This window comes from Rhinoraja longicauda, chromosome 8, assembly GCF_053455715.1.
Source record: "Rhinoraja longicauda isolate Sanriku21f chromosome 8, sRhiLon1.1, whole genome shotgun sequence".
In the NCBI taxonomy this organism is placed as follows: domain Eukaryota; kingdom Metazoa; phylum Chordata; class Chondrichthyes; order Rajiformes; family Arhynchobatidae; genus Rhinoraja; species Rhinoraja longicauda.
The window spans coordinates 31,289,265-31,311,715 of record NC_135960.1 but is presented as its reverse complement, the minus strand read 5'-3'; the positions used below and the strand labels follow the sequence as shown (position 1 = coordinate 31,311,715).

Genomic DNA, 22,451 nt, shown 5'->3' with positions numbered 1-22,451 from the left:
TTGTCTATTGGCCAGCTAAGAGTTTTCACCAGCATGTGTTTTGCATTAATAGTTCTGCATTGGAGTAAGCTTCCAATCTTTCACTGCAGGTATTTTGCACGGGAAAGGGTGCAACTGTGATCCCGGTGGAACTACCATGGAATTGACTATTGACATGGTGGTCCTGCCTTGACGACAGCAGCCGATAACGTGACACGTGATCACGATCACATGAGTTTAGTGTTGCGGCCGTTGCTAGGCTGGCGCGTTCTGCGCCGTGACGGAGGGCGGTGTGCGCGGTGGCTGTTGGGTAGGAGCCGGTTTGAAGTCGTTGTGAGGGAGCGAGGAGAGGAAGAAGTGGAAGAGAAAGGAAAGGGAATCGCAGGGAATCGCTCAGCTCGATCGCACCCGGCCTGGGCCACTCGCCGCACCGGAGGCGCTTCCACGTCGCAGGGAGCAAGGAAAAGGGAAGGAGGCCCGGGCCGAGGAAGCACCATGAGTTCCCACTTCGTGAAACGCACTCAAGATTCTCTGGGGAAAGTGATCAAGAAGCCGCCGCTGACCGAGAAGCTGCTCAGCAAGCCGCCCTTCCGCTACCTGCACGACATCTTCACCGAGGTGAGCGAACGGCGGGTCAGGGCGGAGGCTGGTCGGCAGTGCCCTCGTTCCCCTCGTTCCCTTCCCCCCGAGCCGAGCCTGGTTGCTAGGGACAAGGTGACGCTGCGGGACTTGGTTCCTCAGTCCTCTTGCAGCGCACGCCGCTGTAAACCCGCAGGAACTGTCAGCATTTGGCACCGGGCGACGAGGAAGGGGAGGGAGGATGGGCGGTGTGTGCTGCAGGGAGTTAAATAAAGTGACATTCGACATACGAGAGCAGGAGCAGGAGAAGGCCTGTCGAGCCGCTTCGCCATACAGTAAAATTACAAATCTTGCCCTCGACGACTCATAACCATGATTTATTCGAATTTTAAACGTCTGCCATTCTTGTAGTATGTGAGTATAGAAGTTGGGAGGTCTTGTTACAGTGGTATAAGATGTTGTGTTGGTGAGGCGACATTTAGATTTTTGTGTTCTGTTCTGGGCACCGTGTTATAGGAACTATGTTGTCAAGCTGTAGTGTACAGAGAAGATTTACGAGGATGTTGCCTGGACTAGAGGGTCTGAGCTATAGGCAGAGATTGAGTAGGCTGGGACTCTATTCTTTGGAGGACAGGAGGATGAGGGGTGATCTTATAGAGTTGTGTAAGATCATGAGAGGAATAGATCGGGTAGATGCACAGTCTCTCGCCCAGATTAGGTGAATCGAAGACCAGAGGACATGGGTTTAAGGTGAAGGTGAAAAGATTTAATAGGATTCTGAGGGGTAACTTTTTTACACAAAGGGTGGTAGATGTATGGAACAAGCTGCCAATAGACAATCTTGGGCGGCACGGTGGCGCAGCGGTAGAGTTGCTGCCTTACAGCGAATGTAGCGCCGGAGACTCAGGTTCGATCCTGACTACGGGCGCCGTCTGTATGGAGTTTGTACGTTCTCCCCGTGACCTGCGTGGGTTTTCTCCGAGATCTTCGGTTTCCTCCCACACTCCAAAGACGTGCAGGTTTGTAGGTTAATTGACTGGGTAAATGTAAAAAATGTCCCTGGTGTGTGTAGGATAGTGTTAATGTGCGGGGATCACTGGGCGGCGCGGATTTGGTGGGTCGAAAGGGCCTGTTTCCGCGCTGTAGAATCTAAATCTAAAAAAATCTAAATAGGTGCAGGAGTAGGCCATTAGGCCCTTCGATCATGGCTGATCATTCTCAATCATTACCCCATTCCTGCCTTCTCCCCATACCTCTTGACTCCGCTATCCTTAAGAGCTCTATCTAGCCAGAGGTAGTTGAGGCAGGGACTATCCCAACATGTAAGAAGCAGTTAGACAGGTACGTGGATAGGATAGGTTTGGAGGGATATGGACCAAATGCTGACAGGTGGAACTAGTGTAGCTTGGACATGTTGGCTGATGTGGGGAAGTTGGGCTGAAGGGCCTGTTTCCAAACTGTATCACTCTATGACTCTCTATGAATATGTTCAACTATATCGCCCCAGAATTCTCTAGGGTGGAGAATTCCAGAGATCCATCTGAGAAAATAAGTTCCTCGCCTGCCTGAAGTAAGAGATCCTGTATTTCTGCAAAGCCAAAATTTGATCCCTATTTTCTAGAGGAACGCGCCTCTTTGCAACCACTAGACTAAAGCCCTCTCAGAACATTGTTTTGCTATTATCTGCTCCAATTTTTAGAAATAGTTTTGATCAACCACGTTATTCCTGGAATCAATTGAGTAAAACTACACAGTTTAATCGCTCCTTAGGGATTCACTGTGTGGTTGTGAATGGTTGACGTTCAAGACTGTATAGGTGGGAGTGGAGCTTCACATGAAGATAAACCACATGTTGGAAGAAAAAGAACAGAAACTGAGAAATACTCAGGTCAAGTTGCATTGGCAAAGTGAGATACAGATTTAATGTTTCAGGTCACTGGAGTTTAGAAGGATGAGAGGGGATCTTATAGAAACATAAAATTATAAAAGGACTGGACAAGCTAGATGCAGGAAAAATGTTCCCAATGTTGGGTGAGTCCAGAACCAGGGGCCACAGTCAGAATAAAGGGGAGGCTATTTAAAACTGAGGTGAGAAGAAACTTTTTCACCCAGAGAGTTGTGAATTTGTGGAATTCTCTGCCACAGAGGGCAGTGGAAGCCAAATCTCTGGATGGGTTTAAGAGAGAGTTAGATACTCTCGGGGCTAGTGGAATCAAGGGATATGGGGAGAAGCAGGCACGGTTATTGATTGGGGACGATCAGCCATGATCACAATGAATGGCGGTGCTGGCTCGAAGGGCCGAATGGCCTCCTCCTTCACCTATTTTCTATGTTTCTATGTAGGTCAATGATCTTTCATCAGAACTGGGAAACATTTTTTTTTAAAAGTCAAACTTCTGAAGATGTAGAGTAGGGGAGGGTGGAGTCCAAGAGAGATAGGATGAAGTAATGGTGCTGGCTGAAAGAGGGCAGTAAAGGCATTTCTGGAGGATGTAAATGGAAGAATGAGAACAGGGAGGGGAATTGCTGAAAATGAGATACAAAACATGATTTCAAAAATCTGAGATAAGAAAATGCGGGAAATACTAAGCAGATCGGGTAGCATCTGAACAGAAAGAAAAACCGAGGTAACTTTACAGGTTAAACTTCTGTCAAAACTGGCCAGCTCTGAAACAAAATGGAAAGGATAGTTTCTGAAATTGTTGAACCCAGTGTTAAGTGCTGGATGCTGTACAATGCCTGGTTGAAAGATACAGTGCTATTCTTGGAGCTTGTACGGGGCTTTGATCCATTACTCCAAGAGGCACAGTTCAAAGTAAGATGGAGAATTAACGTGACAGCCATCTTTTAAACCACAGCCAACGTTTAATGATCAGGGTCACTCTGAAGGAAGATATTCTGAAAAGCAGTCACCCAGTGTGCATTTAGTTTCTCCAATGCAGGGGAAATCATATGATGAACATCAGACACAATACATTGAAATTGGTAAAAGTGAACGGCTATACCACTGGAAGGGTTATTTGGGTGAGGATGAAATAAAGGTGTAGGTGTTGCATCTCCTGCAGTTGTATAGTAAGCTGATGTGAGAATGGGAATAAGTAGAAAGTTATGGATGGAACAACCACTTCAATACGATGGGAGTGGAACTGAATGAAAGTTTGGTGTTATTGTGTTGAAGTGCTTGAAAATCAGGATGATTGAATTTGTGGGCTAGTGGAGTGGAAAGTGAGGACAAGAGGATCACTATCCTTGCTCTGGTTGGAAAAAGAGGGGATGAGAGTAAAAGAACAGGAAATGCATGTTCCCCTACAACTCTCCCCAACTTCTAAAGATTCACCATAGAAAGCATTTTATCAGGATGCATCACAGCTTTGTTTGGGAACAGCTGCATTGAAGATGGCAAGAAATTGCAGCGAATTGTGGACGCAGCCCAGGCCATCACACAAACCATCACACGCTGCCTCAGCAAGACCAGCAGCATAATCAAGGACGAGTTGCACCCTGGCCATTTCCTCTTCTCCCCCCCTCCCATCAGGCAAAAGGTAAAGAAGTGTGAAAATGCACACCTCCAGTTTCAGGGACAGTTTCTTCCTAGCTGTTATCGGGCAACTGAATCATGCTACCACAACCAGAGAGCAGTGCTGAACTACTATCTACCTCATTGGTGACCCTTGGACTATCCTTGAATGGACTTTGCTGGCTTTACCTTGCACTAAACGTTATTCCCCAATGTATCTATACACTGTAAATGGTTCGATTGTAATCATGTTCCATCTTTCTGCTGACTGGTTAACACACAACAAAAGCTATTCACTGTACCTCGGTAAATGTGACAATAAACTAAACTAAAACTTAAACTAAACTAAATGGAGCAGGTGTAGTTGAGAGCCCTATTGATTTTGGTGTGGAAGTCAGAGGCAGCAAAAAATAGCGCTGGTGTGCAGTGTGTTGTCATCAAAACAGATATGCCGAAAGTTCCAGCATTTCCAGTATTCTTACACAATTCAGATTTCCAGCACCTACAGTGCTTTGTTTTACAAATCCAGTATTGTTGATTTTTCTTTCTCTCCCCACTTTCTTATTGATCTATATCCTCATTTGTGCCATTCAGTTTCTTGATGTCCATCCTATCTCAGCCATTCCTTTTGTATCCTCTACCCTTTGCCATTTCTTTGCAATTTGCAAATGTGTTCGCATTCTAAATTTTCCTAGCTCTGATGGAAGATCATCAATCTGTTCTCTCTTCACAAATGTTGTTTGACCTGTTGAGTATAGACAGTATTTTCTGGTTTTATTTCATAAGAACGCATCAGTTTTTGTTTTGGTGCAACAACCACCTTATTGAACTCACGAAAAAAGGCAATGCCTAATAAAATTGTATTTCCCCAAAACTGAATTGAGGATTCCTTGCATATATAACTACAGAATTTAAGTGGAACTGTATACTAGATTTCCCAAATTTTGTCCCAAGACCTGATTGTAGATGGATTTTTGTATTTACTCATTCAAAATCAGACATCTCCATTTGCTAGAAGTGTACAAAAAAGAGAGCAGCTGGTGAACTCAGCAGGTTTGGCAGCATCTGTGGAGGAAATGGACAGTTGATGTTTCAGGTTGAGATCCTTCATCTAGAGGGGAAATAACCAGTATAATGAGGAGGAGGGCTGAAGGTGGAACAAGAGCAAGTGAAAGGTGGATGTATTTGTGATTTGAAAAATGTAAGTCATTTATGTTTTTTTATGTAATTCCTTGCTATTTCTGGAAACTGGATGGAAATTGAGGAGTGACCTAGTACATCATAACATCATCCTGATATTAAAAATAACTTCTGACATTTTTTTCCCCTGCAAATTATAAAGATGAGAGAGTATACACTATTAGGTAGTCTTAGCTGAAAATTTGATCCTTGAAAAGATGGTCCCTCACTTTAGGACTAATAGGTTGCCACATCAGCTTGAGTTAAAAAAGTATGGCATTCTTTAAGAGTCCTTGCCAAGCCATTTTCTTTGAAAAATCACAAAGCAGCAAACAATATTGTATCAATGTGATCATAGCTTATGTACATGATCTAAAATTAATACTTCCAATGTCCTCCTAGCCTTAATAACTAAATCTAAAGGCAGTTATGAAAAGGTGCTCCAAAGCAGCCATCTATTTATCCAAAGTGTGATAATCAATTACAATGGCACTTCAAATGGCTCCACTATTCATCAAGACCATGACTCATTTTCTACAGGAGCAGCATTTTTCAGCATTATCTCCATATCCCTTCATTATTAATTGAACTCAATTTCTGATCCTTCGTGAGAGAATTCAAAGATTTACCATCTTTTGAATGAAGAAATGTCTCTACATCTCAGTCCTAAATAGGCTACCCCTTCCTCTGTGACACTGATCCTTCGTTCTAGACTTTTCAGTCAGGGGAAACATTCTTACTGCATCTAAATCTGCTTTAATGAGAGCTCCTCATCTCATTCCTCTAAACTCTATGGAATTCAGACCTAATCTACACGATCTCCCCTCATAGAGCAAAACCATCTTCCCTGGAACTGATCCAGTAATTTTTTTGTTGCACTCCTTATGAGGCATGTCTTTTTAAGTTAAGGCCAAATTGTACACCATACACCTAGTACAATTTTAGCATGGCTCTACACAATTGCAGTAAGAATTCCTCACTCCTCTATTGAAAATTTCTTGTAATAAAAGCAAATGCACTATTTGCCTTCATAATCATTGTTGTGTGTGCATGAAGGGTTTCAGTGATTTGTGTTCAAGCACATCTAAGTCCTTTTGACCATTAACAGCACCCGACCTTTCATCAATGAATAGATACTCTGGTTCTTTGTTTTTGCCACTTTATATTTCATCCGTTTTTTTGGCTTTAGCCCTTGAAGCCTCAAACTCTTCTGTGCTCGCAGTCCTACCTAGTTTAGTATTATCAGCAAAATTGGAAATGTGGCATTTGATCTCCCCAGCCAAATTATTGACAGTTATTAACGGCGATGTCCCGAACAGCCAAGGCTGAAGTATCCCACTAACTGCAGCCTGCCAACCTGAGAAGGATTTGTTCATTCCCACCCTTTGCTTTGTCTGCCAAATTTGAAACCTAACTCTCAATCCATATAAATTTATTACCTTTAGTTCTTTGTTGGTCTGCTCTATTTAGGAAGAACCGAATAAATTGATGCATATTAATCTTTGGGATTCTCTCCACCAAAGTATTTAGTGGAGATCTGCTCCTCTCTCCCTGACACCTTGGACCCTCTTCAGTTTGCATACAGACCAAACAGGGCCACGGACGATGCCATCGCCATGGCAATACGTACTGCGCTCACCCACCTGGACAAAGGGAATACATATGTGAGAATACTCTTTATTGACTACAGCTCGGCGTTCAACACTATTATTCCCTCAAAACTCGTCCCCAAGCTCCTTGATCTTGGACTGGAGACCTCCATCTGCGGATGGATATTCGATCTCTTGACGGGCAGGCCCCAGGTGGTGAGAATTGGCAGCCACACCTCTTCCTCACTGATCCTCAACACAGGCACACCACAGGGCTGTGTGCTCAGTCCTCTCCTGTACTCCCTGTTTACGCACGACTGTACTGCTAAGCACAGCTCAAATATCATCCTAAAGTTTGCTGAAGACACGACCATCTTGGGCCTCATCACAGACAACAATGTGACGGCCTACAGAGAGGAGTTAAAGGCACTAAACAGCTGGTGCCAGGAAAATAACCTCTCTCAATGTCAGCAAAACTAAAGTGATCGTGGACTACAGGAGACAGCGGGGGAGTGGACACCTCCCCATCCACATCGGTGATGCTGAGGTTGAAAGGGTCAGTTGCTTTAAGTTCCTCGGTGTGCACATCACTGAGGATCTTTCTTGGACACTGCACACAGACACAATAACAAAGAAGGCTTGCCAGCGGCTCTTTTTCCTGAGAAGACTGAAGAAGTTTGGCATGAATGCCATCATCCTCACAAACTTCTACAAATGCACCTGCTGACGGGCTGCATTACAGTCTGGTACGGGAACTGTTCTGCCCACAGCCACAAATCACTACAGAGAGTGGTGAAGACGGCACAGCACATCACTGGCAACTGTCTTCCGGCCTTTCAGGACATTTTCTACCGGCGGTGCCTGCGGAAGGCACGCAGCATCATCAAGGACCACAGCCACCCAGCACGCAGGCTGTTCTCCTTGTTACCGTCAGGCAGACGATACAGGAGTATGGCTGCTGCCTCTCAGCATCAGGGATCTGGGTTTGATCCTGACCTCGGTTGCTGCCTCTGTGGAGTTTGCATGTTCTCCCTGTGACTGTGTGCGTTTCGTCCGGTTGTTCCAGTTTCCTCCCACATCACAAAGATGTGCAGGTTTGTAGGTTAATTGGCTTCTGTAAATTGCTCTAAGCGTGTAGAGACTGGCTGCAAAATCGGACAATATAGAACTGGTGTGAATGGGTAATCGATCATCGGCGTGGACCAATGGGCCTGTTTCCAAGCTGTATCTTTCAAGTTTATTCAGTCATTAGATTTTAGGCACTGCTGCAATGGGGAATGAGCAGGAAAGTGGCGTTGATGAAATTGTTCTGCCATAATTTTAAAGAATGGTGTTTCAGGCTCACAGGTTGGAATAGTTTTCTAATTCTTGCATTTACTTTTACTATACAGTATTTCCTGACTAAAACTATCTGCTGTTCATTCTAGACACAATGCTTTGGCTCGAATCATCTTCAGTTGCTTCATCAATGACTATCCTTAATTCATAAGATCAAAATGCAACTTTCACTAATAATTGAACAGTATTTAATTTCACGAGCAACACTTTGGGAAATGAAGCAGTCCAAGCCTGCATGCAACAAAGCTTAAGGCCCCTGTGGTTTGTGATCTTTGTAAATGACTTGGATGTAAATGTTAATGGGTTAATTGGTAAGTTTGCACACAGCACCAAGATTGCTGGAGTCGTGGACCGTGAGCAAGACTGTCAAAGTCGTGGACAGTGAGCAAGACTGTCAAAGTAAGATAGAGATTAACTACAGAAATGGACAAAGAAATGGCAGTGGAAGCGTGTGGTGGTGCTGTGATATTAAATATGAGGGGAAGCTATGAGATTTATGGCATGACCCATAACAACATTGATTTGCAGAGAGATCTTGGGGTCCAGGTCTGTAGCTCTCTGAAAGTGGCAACACAAGTAGATAGAGTGGTAGAGAAGGCAGATGATATGATTACATTCATTGGTTGGGACATTGAGTTCAAAAGTTTGGAAGTCATAATGCAGCTCGACAAGACATTGGTTATGCCGCATATGGAGTGTGTGTGCTGTTCTCGTTAACCCATTGGTGGCTTTGGAGAGGGTGCCGAAGAGGTTTATTTGAATGGTGCCTGGATTAGGGGGTATTACAAGAAGCGATTGAACAAACCTGGATTGTTTTCTCTTGAATGCCAGAGGTTGAGGGGCGACCTGATGGAAGCATATAAAATTAACAGAAGCACAGGTAGTGTGAACAATCAGAACCCTTTTCAAACTTGGAAATGTCAAAGGCTGGAGGGCATAGCTTTAAGATGAGAGTGAAAAATGTAATGGTGATGTATGGGATAGGTTTTTCTACACAGAGGGTAGTGCACGACTGGAACACACAGCCAGAGGTGGCGGTGGAGGCAGCTATAATATTAGTGTGTAAGAGGCTTTTTGATAGGCACATATGGATATGGAAGGATCTGGAATTCTAACTCTTTTTCCTGAAATTTCATTGATTATTTATTTTTCTATAGATACAGGGTTTGCTACAATTTAACCCAGAAAATACTTTTGTGTACTACTTTGAAAATTGCTTTAGCTTATATTCCTGCCTTCTGATTAGCAGAATATACTTCTTAGGCAGTCCCTCAGGATTGAGGGCAAATGACTTCTACTCCTGTTCTGAGGAGTGGAAGACGCCTGTGCATGAATGCTCTTGTTGTGTACTCACCATTGCACACCAGCTAGCAAAGGGTCCTGACAGAGGTCTTTGTCTAATGGCAAGCAGGTCTGTGATGGTTGGAGACTAGACTCTGCTGTATGGTTTTGACACACGCATTCTCTACACGGGCATAGACACAGTCTGGCCACAATCACATGATCCAGTGTAAACTCATGATTTGCAGAACATAGAAAAAATTATAGTTCATAGGATAGCAAATTATTTAATGTAAATTAATATTAAAATGTGAACAATTCAATGTAATAATTTTGGCAAGGGTTTATTATTCTTTCTTAAAATGTATCAATTTATCTATTTATTTTCCCAGTCAATACAATACAACAGATTGACCATACAGTTGTATGGTATGACCATATAGTACGAAATCATTATATCAAAAATAAAACAATATAATCACACATGATATTCTCTGACTGAAAAAAAGAAGCCAAAGCTTATTGTGCCTACCCTTAATACTTAACAAAGTATTACCCAAACTAGCCAAAAGAGCAGTGAAACAAAACAATAAAACAAAAAAAAAACACATCATAAGTCAGAAGCGGATAAACAAAACATAGAAAGAAACACAAATATAATCAAGAAACATCATTTCTGTCATATCAGTCATTTCTCAGTGCTGATCACATATGTTGTATCTTTCAAATATAATATTTTTGAACATTTTCTTGAATTTACACATATTACTACACTCTTTTAATTCATTGTTGCAACTATTCCATAAATTGACCCCTTTAACAGTCACACATCTATTTTTCACATTTATCCTTACCCTCTTTTTTTCAAACATATTTCCCCTGAGTGGATACCTGCTCTCCCTCACTGAAAACAAACCTTGGATACAGTCAGGAAGTGTTCTTTCTTTTGCTCTAAACATTATTTGTAGAGTATTTAAGTCTACTAGGTCCATAAATTTTTGGGCATATGATTTCATAAATAATGGGTTGGTTGGGTCATTATAACAGGCTTTATTGACAATTCTTATGGCTCTTTTTTGCAGTATAAAGATTGAATTCGTGCTAGTTTTGTAGATGTTTCCCCATACTTCCATACAATATGTAATGTATGGAACAATGAGTGAGCAATATAAAGTAAATAGTGAATTTTGATTCAAGGTGTCCTTAGTTTAGTACAGCATTGCAATGGATTTAGACAGTTTTGATTTGATATGTTTTATGTGAGGTTTCCAACAGAGTTTATGATCTATTATCACTCCCAAGAATTTATTTTCATACACTCTTTCAATTTCTTCATCATTAATCATAAGTGTTACCTCAGAATTTATTTTACGATTTCCAAACACAATAAATTTTGTTTTACTTAGATTTAATGACAATGTATTAGTATCAAACCACTTCTTTAGGGTTTCCAATTGATACTGGTAAAAGTTCCAAGAGATCATTGGTAATAAATTTCTCAAAGTTTTAAATAAAAAAATAAACCTTGCCATTTAGCATTTAAAGTTATAGCACAAGATCAGAGTGATAGATATTTTCTTTTGTCGTAAATTCAAGAAGGTGTAATACCAATTTTCAGTAAGTTTTCCTGTTACATTCCTACTTTTGAGGGTCTTGACTCAGTGAGCTCATGCCCCAGCAGTGGATAGATACATTGACAAACAAGCTTAAAACATTTACAACATGTTATATATTGAGTGTGGACCAGAAAGACTAAATCATTTCAATATAGTTGCTTAGTTGACTTGTTTCCATGTTGTAAATATTTGTACGCTTGAAGTACATAAACAATGATGTAATTTGTGCTGCATGGACATTGAATGTGTTTGTTCTGTCACTATGGGACATAAACAAACATGCCAAGTGGTGTTTTCTCAAAAGTCTGATGGTGCAAACACTTTAGGTATTTTATTCAGGTTTCCATAATAATTGAATGTTTACCAGAAACTGCAAAAATATTAGTGAATTCTTATTGCCAAAATGTACTTCTATAGATTTTTTAGATTTAGAGATACAGCGCAGAAACAGGCCCTTCAGCCCACCGGGTCCGCGCCGCCCAGCGATCCCCGCACACCAACACTATCCTACACCCACTAGGGACAATTTTTACATTTGCACAGCCAATTAACCTACATACCTGTACATCTTTGGAGTGTGGGAGGAAACCGAAGATCTCGGAGAAAACCCACGCAGGTCACGGGAAGAACGTACAAATTCCATACAGACGGCGCCCGTAGTCAGGATTGAACCTGAGTCTCCGGCGCTGCATTCGATGTAAGGCAGCAACTCTACTGCTGCGCCACCGTGCCACACATCTCTATACTTCTAGATGTTGATTCAAAGTTTGGTCTGTGTTTATTTTGGGAATCCTAATTTATAAAAATAACACAAGTAAATATTAAAATAGGAAATTAGCACGTTCATCTGAAACAAATAGGAATAACAACCTCCATAGAACTAAATAAAACATATACAGTGCCCTCCATAATGTTTGGGACAAAGACTCATCATTTATTTATTTCCTCTGTACTCCACAATTTGAGATTTGTAATAGAAAAAAATCACATGTGGTTAAAGTGCACATTGTCAGATTTTATTAAAGGGTGTTTTTATACATTTTGGTTTCACCATGTAGAAATTACAGCTGTGTTTATACATAGCCCCCCCATTTCAGGGCACCATAATGTTTGGGACACATGGCTTCACAGGTGTTTGTAATTGTACTGGAACATTATTTTGTTTAAATGCATTATTGCCACCTGCTGGAAGCTCTGGTACAGCAGCTTTAAGTTTCATTCCCTAATAGACGGGAAGCTGTCATAAACAATGAAGTGCAGCTCAGAAAGGAATAACCTCATGGTGTAGACAGCGTAATTCACCTGTGTTTAATCTGCTGCCATCCTTCCTCACAGAGTTTGTTAGCCTGTAAGTAATTATGTTTATTGACATCATCTTTATATGTTCCTATACTAACGTATAACGTAACTAAACCCTATGTTATTTCTTTTTGTGCCTAAACGTTACAGTTTCACATTTGAATACAGTAAAGCATCAAACGACAGCTCGTCTCCACTGGTCTTTATTGGATCAATTGTTTAGCTTGTTGGATAGCTGGATAGGGACATTCGGCGAGTCCAGTATAGTAACAGCTCAGGTGTGTTTAATTGCCTCCTTAATGCAGGTATAAGAGAGCTCTCAGCACCTAGTCTTTCCTCCAGGCTTTCCGTCACCTTTGGAAACTTTTATTGCTGTTTATCAACATAAGGACCAAAGTTGTGCCAATGAAAGTCAAATAAGCCATTATGAGACTGAGAAACAAGAATAAAACTGTTAGAGATATCAGCCAAACCTTAGGTTTACCAAAATCAACTGTTTGGAACATCATAAAGAAGAAAGAGAGCACTGGTAAACTTACTAATTGCAAAGGGACTGGCAGGCCAAGGAAGACCACAGCTGATGACAAAAGAATTCTGTCTATAATAAAGAAAACTCCCCAAATACATGTCCGACAGATCAGAAACACTCTTCAGGAGTCGGGTGTGGATTTGTCAATGACTTCATGAACAGAAATACAGAGGCTACACTGCAAGATACAAACCACTGGTTAGTCGCAAAAATAGGAAGGCCAGGTTACAGTTTGCCAAGAAGTACTTAAAAGAGCAACCACAGTTCTGGAAAAAGGTCTTGTAGACAGATGAGACGAATATTAACTTATATCAGAGTGATGGCAAGAACAAAGTATGGAGGAGAGAAGGAACTGCCCAAGATCCAAAGCATAGCACATCATTTGTGAAACACAGTGGTGGGGGTGTTATGGTCTGGGCATGTATGGCTGCTGAAGGTACTGGCTCACTTATCTTCATTGATGATACAACTGCTGATGGTAGTAGCATAATGAATTCTGAAGTCTACAGACACATCCTATCTGCTCAAATTCAAACAAATGCCTCAAAACTCATTGGTTGGCGGTTCATTCTACAGCAAGACAATGATCCCAAACATACTGCTAAAGCAACAAAGGAGTTTTTCAAAGCTAAAAAAATGGTCCATTCTTGAGTGGCCAAGTCAATCACCTGATCTGAACCCAATTGAGCATGCTTTTTATATGCTGAAGAGAAAACAGACGGGGACTTGCCCCCAAAACAAGCATAAGCTAAAGATGGCTGTAATACAGGCCTGGCAGAGCATCACCAGAGAAGACACCCAGCAACTGGTGATGTCCATGAATCGCATGCAAAGGACATGCAACAAAATACAAAACATAACTACTTTCATTTACATGACATTGCTGTGTCCCAAATATTATGGTGCCCTGAAATGGGGGGATGATGTATTAACACTGCTGTAACTTCTACATGGTGAAACCAAAACGTATAAAAATGGCCTTTATTAAAATCTGACTATGTGCACTTTAACCACATGTGATTTTTTTCTATTACACATCTCAAATTGTGGAGTACAGAGGGAATTAAATAAATGATGGGTCTTTGTCCCAAATATTTTGTAGGGCACTGCAGAACAATCTATACTGCTAACAGAAAGGTAATATCGGTGATTTTCAAAAGACTTCAAAAATATCCTCTTGCCATTTTCCAATGTGATATCAGAGGTGGAAAAATAATTCAGACTTTTGTTTTAATGTGTAAGTACTATGAATGGAATTAATAAGTGAAATAAACTTGAATTACATCACTCTGAATTGAAAATGCAAATATAAGAAACCAAACTTTCAAATTAAAACTAGTGTTTTATTCAATATACTAATAGGTCTAATTTTAAAAAGCCATTGATAGAAGAGATTTTTGTCAAAATGTCAGCATGCACACCTGCTAATAGATTTGTTTTGTTTGGTTATAGTTGCAAAAAGTTGTTCCAATATAATTTCCAGGCAATTGTGGTTTCTTACGGAATTTTAATATGCATTGAGTAACAATTATATTGCACCAAAACAATTGTTCAGCAAATAACAAGCAATTGTTTTAATGAATTTGTTTCACAAAAACTTTAATCATTTATGGGTTGCCATTCGGGTGATAGAACGGTATTTTTCTAGAGATGCTGCCAGACCCGCTAGTTGCTCCAGCTACGTGTCTGTCTTCAGTTTAAATCAACTTCTGTAGTTTCTTCATACCCATTGCTTTGAGCTTGCCATGGTCCATTTGGTTATCATTTCCTTAATGTTGTCTGCCAGGGTGACCCCCCTTTGCAGCTTGGATTCCTCTACAGTAGAAAGTTCCAGATTTTGATTATATTCAATGGTCTGACAATAATTCAGTTTCCATAGTTTTCTGGGACAAAGATTCACCATGATTTACAATCTTGAGAGAAGAATATTCACTTCAGCGCTGTCTTATATAAAGAATCCTTTATTTTGTAACTATATTATTTCAAGATTGCCACATAAAAGAAAAACAGTTCTGTCAGTATGAGATGTGATTAATTTGTGACCCCAACGTAATGGAACTTGTGGGATTCATAATCATAGCCAATTACATTTTTATGCATTTTGAAAGTGACAAACTTGGGGCTGAAATTGTGTATTTCAATGAAAGTAATTACATAAATGAAAGTGGTAAAGAATTGGGAAAAAGAAAACAGTAAGAGCTTTTGCCAAGTAAAAAGTACAAACAAGCTCTGATCTCCTGAAATCTAATGTGGAGAATAAGAAAATGGTAGAGATGTTATACAGATGTTCTACAGAGCTCCAATCTTGCTCTCAATGTTAGCAAGATGATTTCAGGAGGGTAAAGTTGGGGATCCACAAACCTGTCTATATCGATGGGGTGGCGGTGGAAAGAATCAACAGCTCAAATTCCTGGGCATGCATGTCTCTGAAGATATATCTGGGACCACGCACATTGCTGCAGTTACAAAGAACGCCCACCAATGCCTCTACATTTTTAGAAGATTGAGGTGATTTGGTATATTGCTAAATATACAATCAAACATCTACAGTTGTATGGTTGGGAGCATACTGACTGGTTGCTTCTTGGCCAAGTTCAGGTCTGAAGAAGGGTCTCGACCCGAAACGTCACCCATTCTTTCTCTCCAGAGATTCTGCCTGTCCTGTTACTCCAACATTTTGTGTCTATCTTCGGCAACTCAAATGTTCATGAATGTAGGGGACTAGAGAGAGTAGTAGATGGGTCCATCATAGATACTGACCTCCATATATTCAAAGGGATCTATAGTTGCTGCCTCAAAAAGGCAGCCAATATCATCAAAGACCTACACAACCATGGCCACATTCTTATTTTGCTATTACCACTGGGAAGAAAGTACAGAAACCTGAAAACCACGACTGGTTCAAATACAGCTTCACCCCGGCAACCATCAGACTCTTGACCACTACACAACAGATCTCAGCAACCATGACCTTCTATGCACTATATCTTTTGTTTGCACTATTATGGTTCCCAATATTATGTTATTGATTTATGTATTTTTTATTGTTATATATTATGTGTTTTTGCATTTATGGGCCTCTGAAGCTGCAACAAGTAATAATTTCATTATTCCTTTATCAGTACAAATGGTAATTGAACATTCCAGACTCTTTTGATACTTTACATCTATCTTCAATGTTGAATGCAATGTGTATACAATCTGAATGCAATCCAGAGCCAGGGGCCACTGTCTAAGAATAAAGGGGAGGCCATTTAAAACTGAGGCGAGAAGAAACTTTTTCACCCAGAGAGTTGTGAATTTGTGGAATTCTCTGCCACAGAAGGCAGTGGAGGACAATTCACCGGATGAATTTAAAAGAGTTAGATAGAGCTCTAGGGGCTAGTGGAATCGAGGGATACGGGGATAAGGCAGGTACAGGTTACTGATTGTGAATGATCAGCCATGATCACAATGAATGGCGGTGCTGGCTCGAAGGGCCAAATGGTCTCCTCCTGCACCTGTTTTCTATGTTTCTATGTATATCAAATCTGGAAGGAAATAAGGAACTAAAAAGAGGAGGAAGCTTAAAACAAAACAGAAAACACTGGCTAAATTTGAAGTTTAAAGATTGACATGCCTTCTGGTCATAACAGCCTGTTCCTTGGGTTCTAAAAGAATTAGATGCAGCAATAGCGGTCAACAAACCACAAATGCCATTCAAATCAGTGAGGTGAAAAAGAAAGTTTTTTTTTGTCCGGTCAGCCAAACATCTGTCATTGGGATGTTAAGAAAATTATAATGGGACATATGAAAAAAAGGTCTGATTAAGCAGTTACAAGATGATTTCAAAAAAGGAAATTATGTCAGACAAGGTAGAATTATTTGGAATAAAAGAGAACTGGATATAATGTATTTGGATTTCTTAAAGTTTTTCAACAAGATGCCACAAAAGGGTTGCTTAACTGTCAGAAAACGGGAAGAAATACATGGCTCATTTTCAGGTTCGCAAGCTGCATCTGGAGGAGTGCCACAGGTACAATCCTGGGGTTTCTGCAATCTACACTTTGTGTTGATAACTTAGATAACGCATGAAGTGCATTCTTTTCAATGTAGCTAATGATACGATAGGTGGGTGTAAGGCAAGTTGTAAGGAGGAAATTGTTTATAAAAAGATATGGATAGAGGGGTTAAGTGAGTGGACAAAAGGTGGCAGATGGAATACAGCGAGGGAAAATTTGAGGTTGCAAGTACATTCAGAATATTTCATTTGAGTTGGTTAGATTTGATTTTTTTCCTGTCAGTAAGTTGAGATATAGGAGGACTTTAAACTTGGAGTTTCAGTGAGAGAATCACAGTACAGGAAGTTGACGGTGCATTCAAAGTCCTGAAGAAATTTGATGGGCATATGGTTGGCAAGGCTACAGAGCTTGAGAGTCAGTTTGTTGAGAAGGGAGTGATGATAACCATTTTGAATGATAAAGAGGCAGGTTTTTAAACTGAATGAGCCATTAATACTAGCAGCAGTTAAATAAATACAAGTTCAAGTTCTCTTTTATTTACAGGTTATAAGGATCACCGGGTTCTTGAAAGGACTATATACAGACTTTGAGATGAAATCTGATAATGTTAAGGTAAGTAGGAAATAATTGTATACATTGAAAAGAGTTTATAAATTGAGCTAATTAATTAAGATAATTAAATTAATGTCTATAAAATCTAAATGATCTGAGGGTTAATTGGCCGTTTTAAAATCCCAGCAAGGAGTACAGTGGGGAGAACGACCAAAATATTGTAATGCTGGCCCCTCCTCAATTTGGATTGTATGTAGAATCTCAAAATGAGACCTGATGGAGTTGAAAGTAGACTTTGAACTTGGTTTGGATACATGTTGGGGTACTATACACAGCATGAAGATAAAAGATGTGCACTTGGATTTGCAGTTGTAACAAGTGAAGTTTCCGATAGGTTGCTACTGAGTCCCAAATTATCAGCAATTTATGACATGGACGTTCATCCCTAAATCTCCTGACTCTGCGTTTCTGGATAGCACTAAATTAGGAGGTATAATAAGTAGTTTAGATGGATTCGGAAACTTGAAAGGAGCCAAGGGTGATTAAAACAGTGACTAAAGCTAGAAGAAATGTTGTGAGAAGATCCGTGGTTATTCACTTTGCTTAAGAAAGATATTTGGAAATGTTTGGTTTTTAAATGGTGAAAAAAAGAGGAGACATAAAGGAACAAAATGTGTGTGAATCCAGGCAGGCAGATTATTTAAATCTTGTTGGCAGGTTACAAGCTGTTAATGGTTTTAGTGAAAAGTTTAATGGGCTATTAGCTCCATGGTTAGCTGGATGAAATGCTATTTCATTCAATATTTTTCAAGTTGCTGATTTTTTTTGATGGCTGGAAGTATCAATAGGCCACAATACCTGAATGAAATATATAGATTAGCAACAATCTAACCAATATTTAGTCTACTAGTGCTCCAATGTTATTAATAAATTTCCCCGGTGTGAGATGAATAAAGGAATATATTAGGTGGCCTGATGTGGATGTTTGTTTGAAGTTAGTGTAAAAAAGCGTAGTGTGTCCAGCTGCATACTTCCTGTGTCCCACAGAAATGTGTTTCAGATGCATGGCTGTTTAGGTATTCAGAATATACCTGTATCAGTTCTGATAAATTGAAAAATATGAATAAATAATACAAATAAGAGCGATCTTTGTTCATTTTGCCTTGTATTGTTGTGGTTGAAACCTGCTGTTCACTCTACTAAGTCACATATTTTGTGGAGCAAAGTTTGGAGATGAGAATTAACAGGGAGTTATCGTAACATGGTTGATTTGGCAGAATAAAGGAAAGTATGTTAGAGTTGTATGCCATGGAAACAGGCCCTTCAGCCTAACTCGTCCATGCTGACCAAGATGCCCCATCTAATCTAGTCCTATTTGCCCAAATTTGGCTCATATCCCTCTAAACCTTTCCCATTAATGAACCCGTAGAAGTGTTTTTAAAATATTGTATCTGTCTATTAAATCTATCCCCTCTCATTTTAAACCCATGTCCTTTGGTTCTGGATTCCTCTACCCTGGGTAAAAGAGTCTGGGCACTCACCCTCTCAATTCCCCTCATGATTTTATACATCTCTATAAGATTACCACTTATTGAAACATATAAGATTATTAATGGATTGGACACAATAGAGGCAGGAAAAATGTTCCCAATGTTGGGGGCGTCCAGAACCAGGGGCCACAGTTTAAGGATAAGGGGTAGGCCATTTAGAAAAGAGATGTGGAAAACTTTTTCAGTCAGAATGTTGTAAATCTGTGGAATTCTCTGCCTCAGAAGGCAGTGGTGGCCCATTCTTTGGATGCTTTCAAGAGAGAGCGAGATAGAGCTCTTAATGATAGCGGAGTCAGGGGGTATGGGGAGAAGGCAGGAACGGGGTACTAATTGTGAATGATCAGCCATGATTACATTGAATGGCGGTGCTGGCTCGAATGGCCTACTCCTGCACCTATTGTCTATTGTCTATCAGCCTCCTGGACACCAAGGAATAGTCCTAGCTTGCCCAATCTCTCCCAATAGCTCAGGCCCTTCAGTCCTGGCAACAACCTCATAAATAAGTTGTTCAAGCACACTTGCAGAAGTTACTGGAAACATAATGGCGTGTTTGCAATACCCACCAATATTGGTGGATTTAGGAGATTTAAAAAAACCTCATGACGAGGTGAAGCTACACTGTGACTTTCAAATCACCATGTATTACAATGTCCTGTCAGTTTTATAAATTGGTTAAAGATATATATCTTTGGATAATAAAGATGTCCTTGTTCAGTTTACCAAATGCATTTTTGGAGATTTATGATGGAAAAGTAAATATGATCTAAGGATCGCGGTGGAAAATTCAATCTGTCAGCTGGATCCCTCCAGCAATTTTTGGGTCTGGTTAATGCGCCACCTATTGTCTCAGGTTCTTTGCAAAAATCTTTTAAAGATTCCAATGATTTTGGCCTATAGAGTCCAGGATATCACTGACCGAAGAACAAAAAGCTCATCATAGAAAAACATTTCATATTGCATTATGGCTTCAGTTAAATGTATATAATCTCTGGGGAAAATAGTAAAAAATCACAAAATAACCCATGCTTTCATTTTAACAAAATAGATATATTTGACTCTCCATGAAAAATGTCAAGCAGAATCAATTAGTTTGTTACTATTTCATACAGAAATTACAAGCTTTTAATTTAATAAATTTGATCAACAATTTTCATGCCAAGAACTCGGGAAAATAAAAATTGCTTTAAGATTATATCTTCAAATCTTGAAGCAAAGCCCTAATAACCTGTAAATGAAAGAAATTCTTAAGTAATGACTATTCTTTGATGTATGTTGGAAACCACTTCCATAGGGATTCTCACATACCATGATAAAACTTATAACTTTGAAACTTTAATACTTTTGATTCATTGGGTGTTTTATGCATGATGGTCAATCATAATGTCATTGGAAAACATTAAAGGAATGACATGCAATAAAATCCTTTCATTACTTTGTAACAATCATGCTGTGGATATTGTTTTTTGAAGATAAAAGGCTACTGCCTCAATCTGTTTTATATTTATTGTTGCTTTTAAAATGTGGTTATTTGGTAAATATTGCATTTGTAATCTTGTTTTGTGTCTCATTTATCTTGTATGAATGTGATTGTGGGTAAGATGTATATTTATATTAAATGGGTGGAGGTGGAGTATAGTGAGGTGACTTAAGGTGTAACTGACCAAGCAAGTTGACTCCCTCAGGCTTTTAACGTGTTTTTGTAAGAGTTAACCATGTAATTTACTTCAAACATAACTTGCCATTTATTTTTAAATTATAATAGATTAATATACAGTCTTTAAAATTTCAGTTGTAAAATTAGGGGATGTACAATATTTAATTCATTTGATTAACACTTCACAAAAGAATTTGTATGTCTTTTTGCTATTTTCCCAAAGCTGCTTGTGTTCCCAGCTGTTTGTGAATTCTGGGATCCTCTTCACAACCAACTTTGGAACCCTCTTCCAAACCAAGAGTCCCTCTCTTTTTCTGCTTTGTCGGGTCCTAGGGATAGGTGTGGTCCATGATTTCAATACCTCTTTATTATACTTCAGGGTTGTCGCTTCTTTAATTTTCCGTCCCTTGATCCTCGCAGTTCCAGAGATGAAATCCTGTGCATTTTCTTTGCTTGAACTGTTGTGTAAAAAAGTTTCCATGCACTTTTTTCCTTTCTTATTTTGATCTTTGTTGTGGTATTTTTGATCTCTCACTAGATTTTCTTTCTGCTGAAATCTGGTCTCCAGACTTACACCCCTTGAGTTTCTCCCATTAGGATAATAATGGGTACATCAATGAGTTCTGGAGACACAAGAGACTGCAAATGCTGGAAAATGGTGACACAAGAGATTTCATATTTTGGGAAATGGGGACACTAGAGTCTATAGGTGCTGGGAAATTGAGACACTATAGACTGCAGATGCTGTATAATGGCACCTCACCTGCATTTCCTCCCTTTCCTGAATATCTACTCGCATCCCCATCATCCCCAAGACTGAACAGGCATGGAGTTCCTTTGCTCCTCATCTTTCATCCCATTTGCCTCTTCATCCAGCATTACAGCCCAGCATTTCCACCAGTACCAGTGGGTTCCCACCACCTATTACAGCATCCCACCCCTACTTTTCTGCTTTCTGCAGCTATGACTCAGTAACTCCCTGTTCTGCTCATTCCTTCCCACTCAAACCATCCTGTCTACTGGCACTTTCTCTTGAAGCAGTAGGAAGTACAACACATGTCCCTTCACCACCTCCCTCATTACCATCCAGAGACCCAAATAGTCTTTCTAGGTGAAGCAAGATGCACATTTACCAGCTCCAAACTGGTCAACTGCATTTGGTATTTACAACGTGGCCTCCTCTACATAATTGTAGACTAGGCAACAGTTTTGCAAAGCATTGCGTGCTATGCAATGGCCATCTTGAGCTAATGGTTGCATTTCATTTCATTGCCCTTTCCAATTCCCACCCTGATCTCTCTGTCCACAGTCTTTACCACTGCCACGGTGAGACCAAGCATCCATCTCATATTCTGCTTGGTTGTCCTATACAACCCAAGGGTATGAGCACTGATTTTTCCAATTTCAGGTAAACTAAACCCCTTTGGTTGCTTCCCACTCCTGTCAGTTCACCCTGGGTCTCTGTCCTTTTGTTCACTTCTTCCATCTCTACTCTTCCCCCACCCAACCACCACCATCCTCCTCAGCCTGGTTCCAATTGTCTATCAACAACATGCCTATCTGCCTGGGATAGGCAGGCCATCCCTTCTTTATCAAGCCTATCTACCCTCTTCTTCGCCATCTGTCCATCTTTCCACCCACCATCTGGTTCCACCTATCCCCAAACAGCCCAACTTGCTCTCCCTTTCACTTCAATGTAATGGTTATCTTCTCTCTAAACTCCCAGTCCAGATGCAGGGTCTTGATCCAAGACATCAACATTCCTTTGCTTCCACATATGCTGTCTGG

The 22,451-nt window shown here is 40.2% G+C and overlaps 1 protein-coding gene across 2 annotated transcripts in view; it reads left to right on the top strand.

Moving 5' to 3' along the window:
* Window positions 1-245: 245 nt before the first annotated feature.
* The window catches only part of traf3ip1 (TNF receptor-associated factor 3 interacting protein 1), an 83,861-nt gene continuing 61,655 nt past the window's right edge, over window positions 246-22,451 (top strand). Inside the window, exons 1-2 of one of the 2 annotated variants that reach the window (XM_078403508.1) lie at window positions 246-597; window positions 17,451-17,519. In XM_078403508.1, the coding sequence (XP_078259634.1) occupies window positions 475-597; window positions 17,451-17,519 (192 nt within the window). In that variant the 5' untranslated portion in view covers window positions 246-474. The remainder of the gene's footprint in view (window positions 598-17,450; window positions 17,520-22,451) is intronic. The other variant, XM_078403507.1, reaches the window with a different exon arrangement.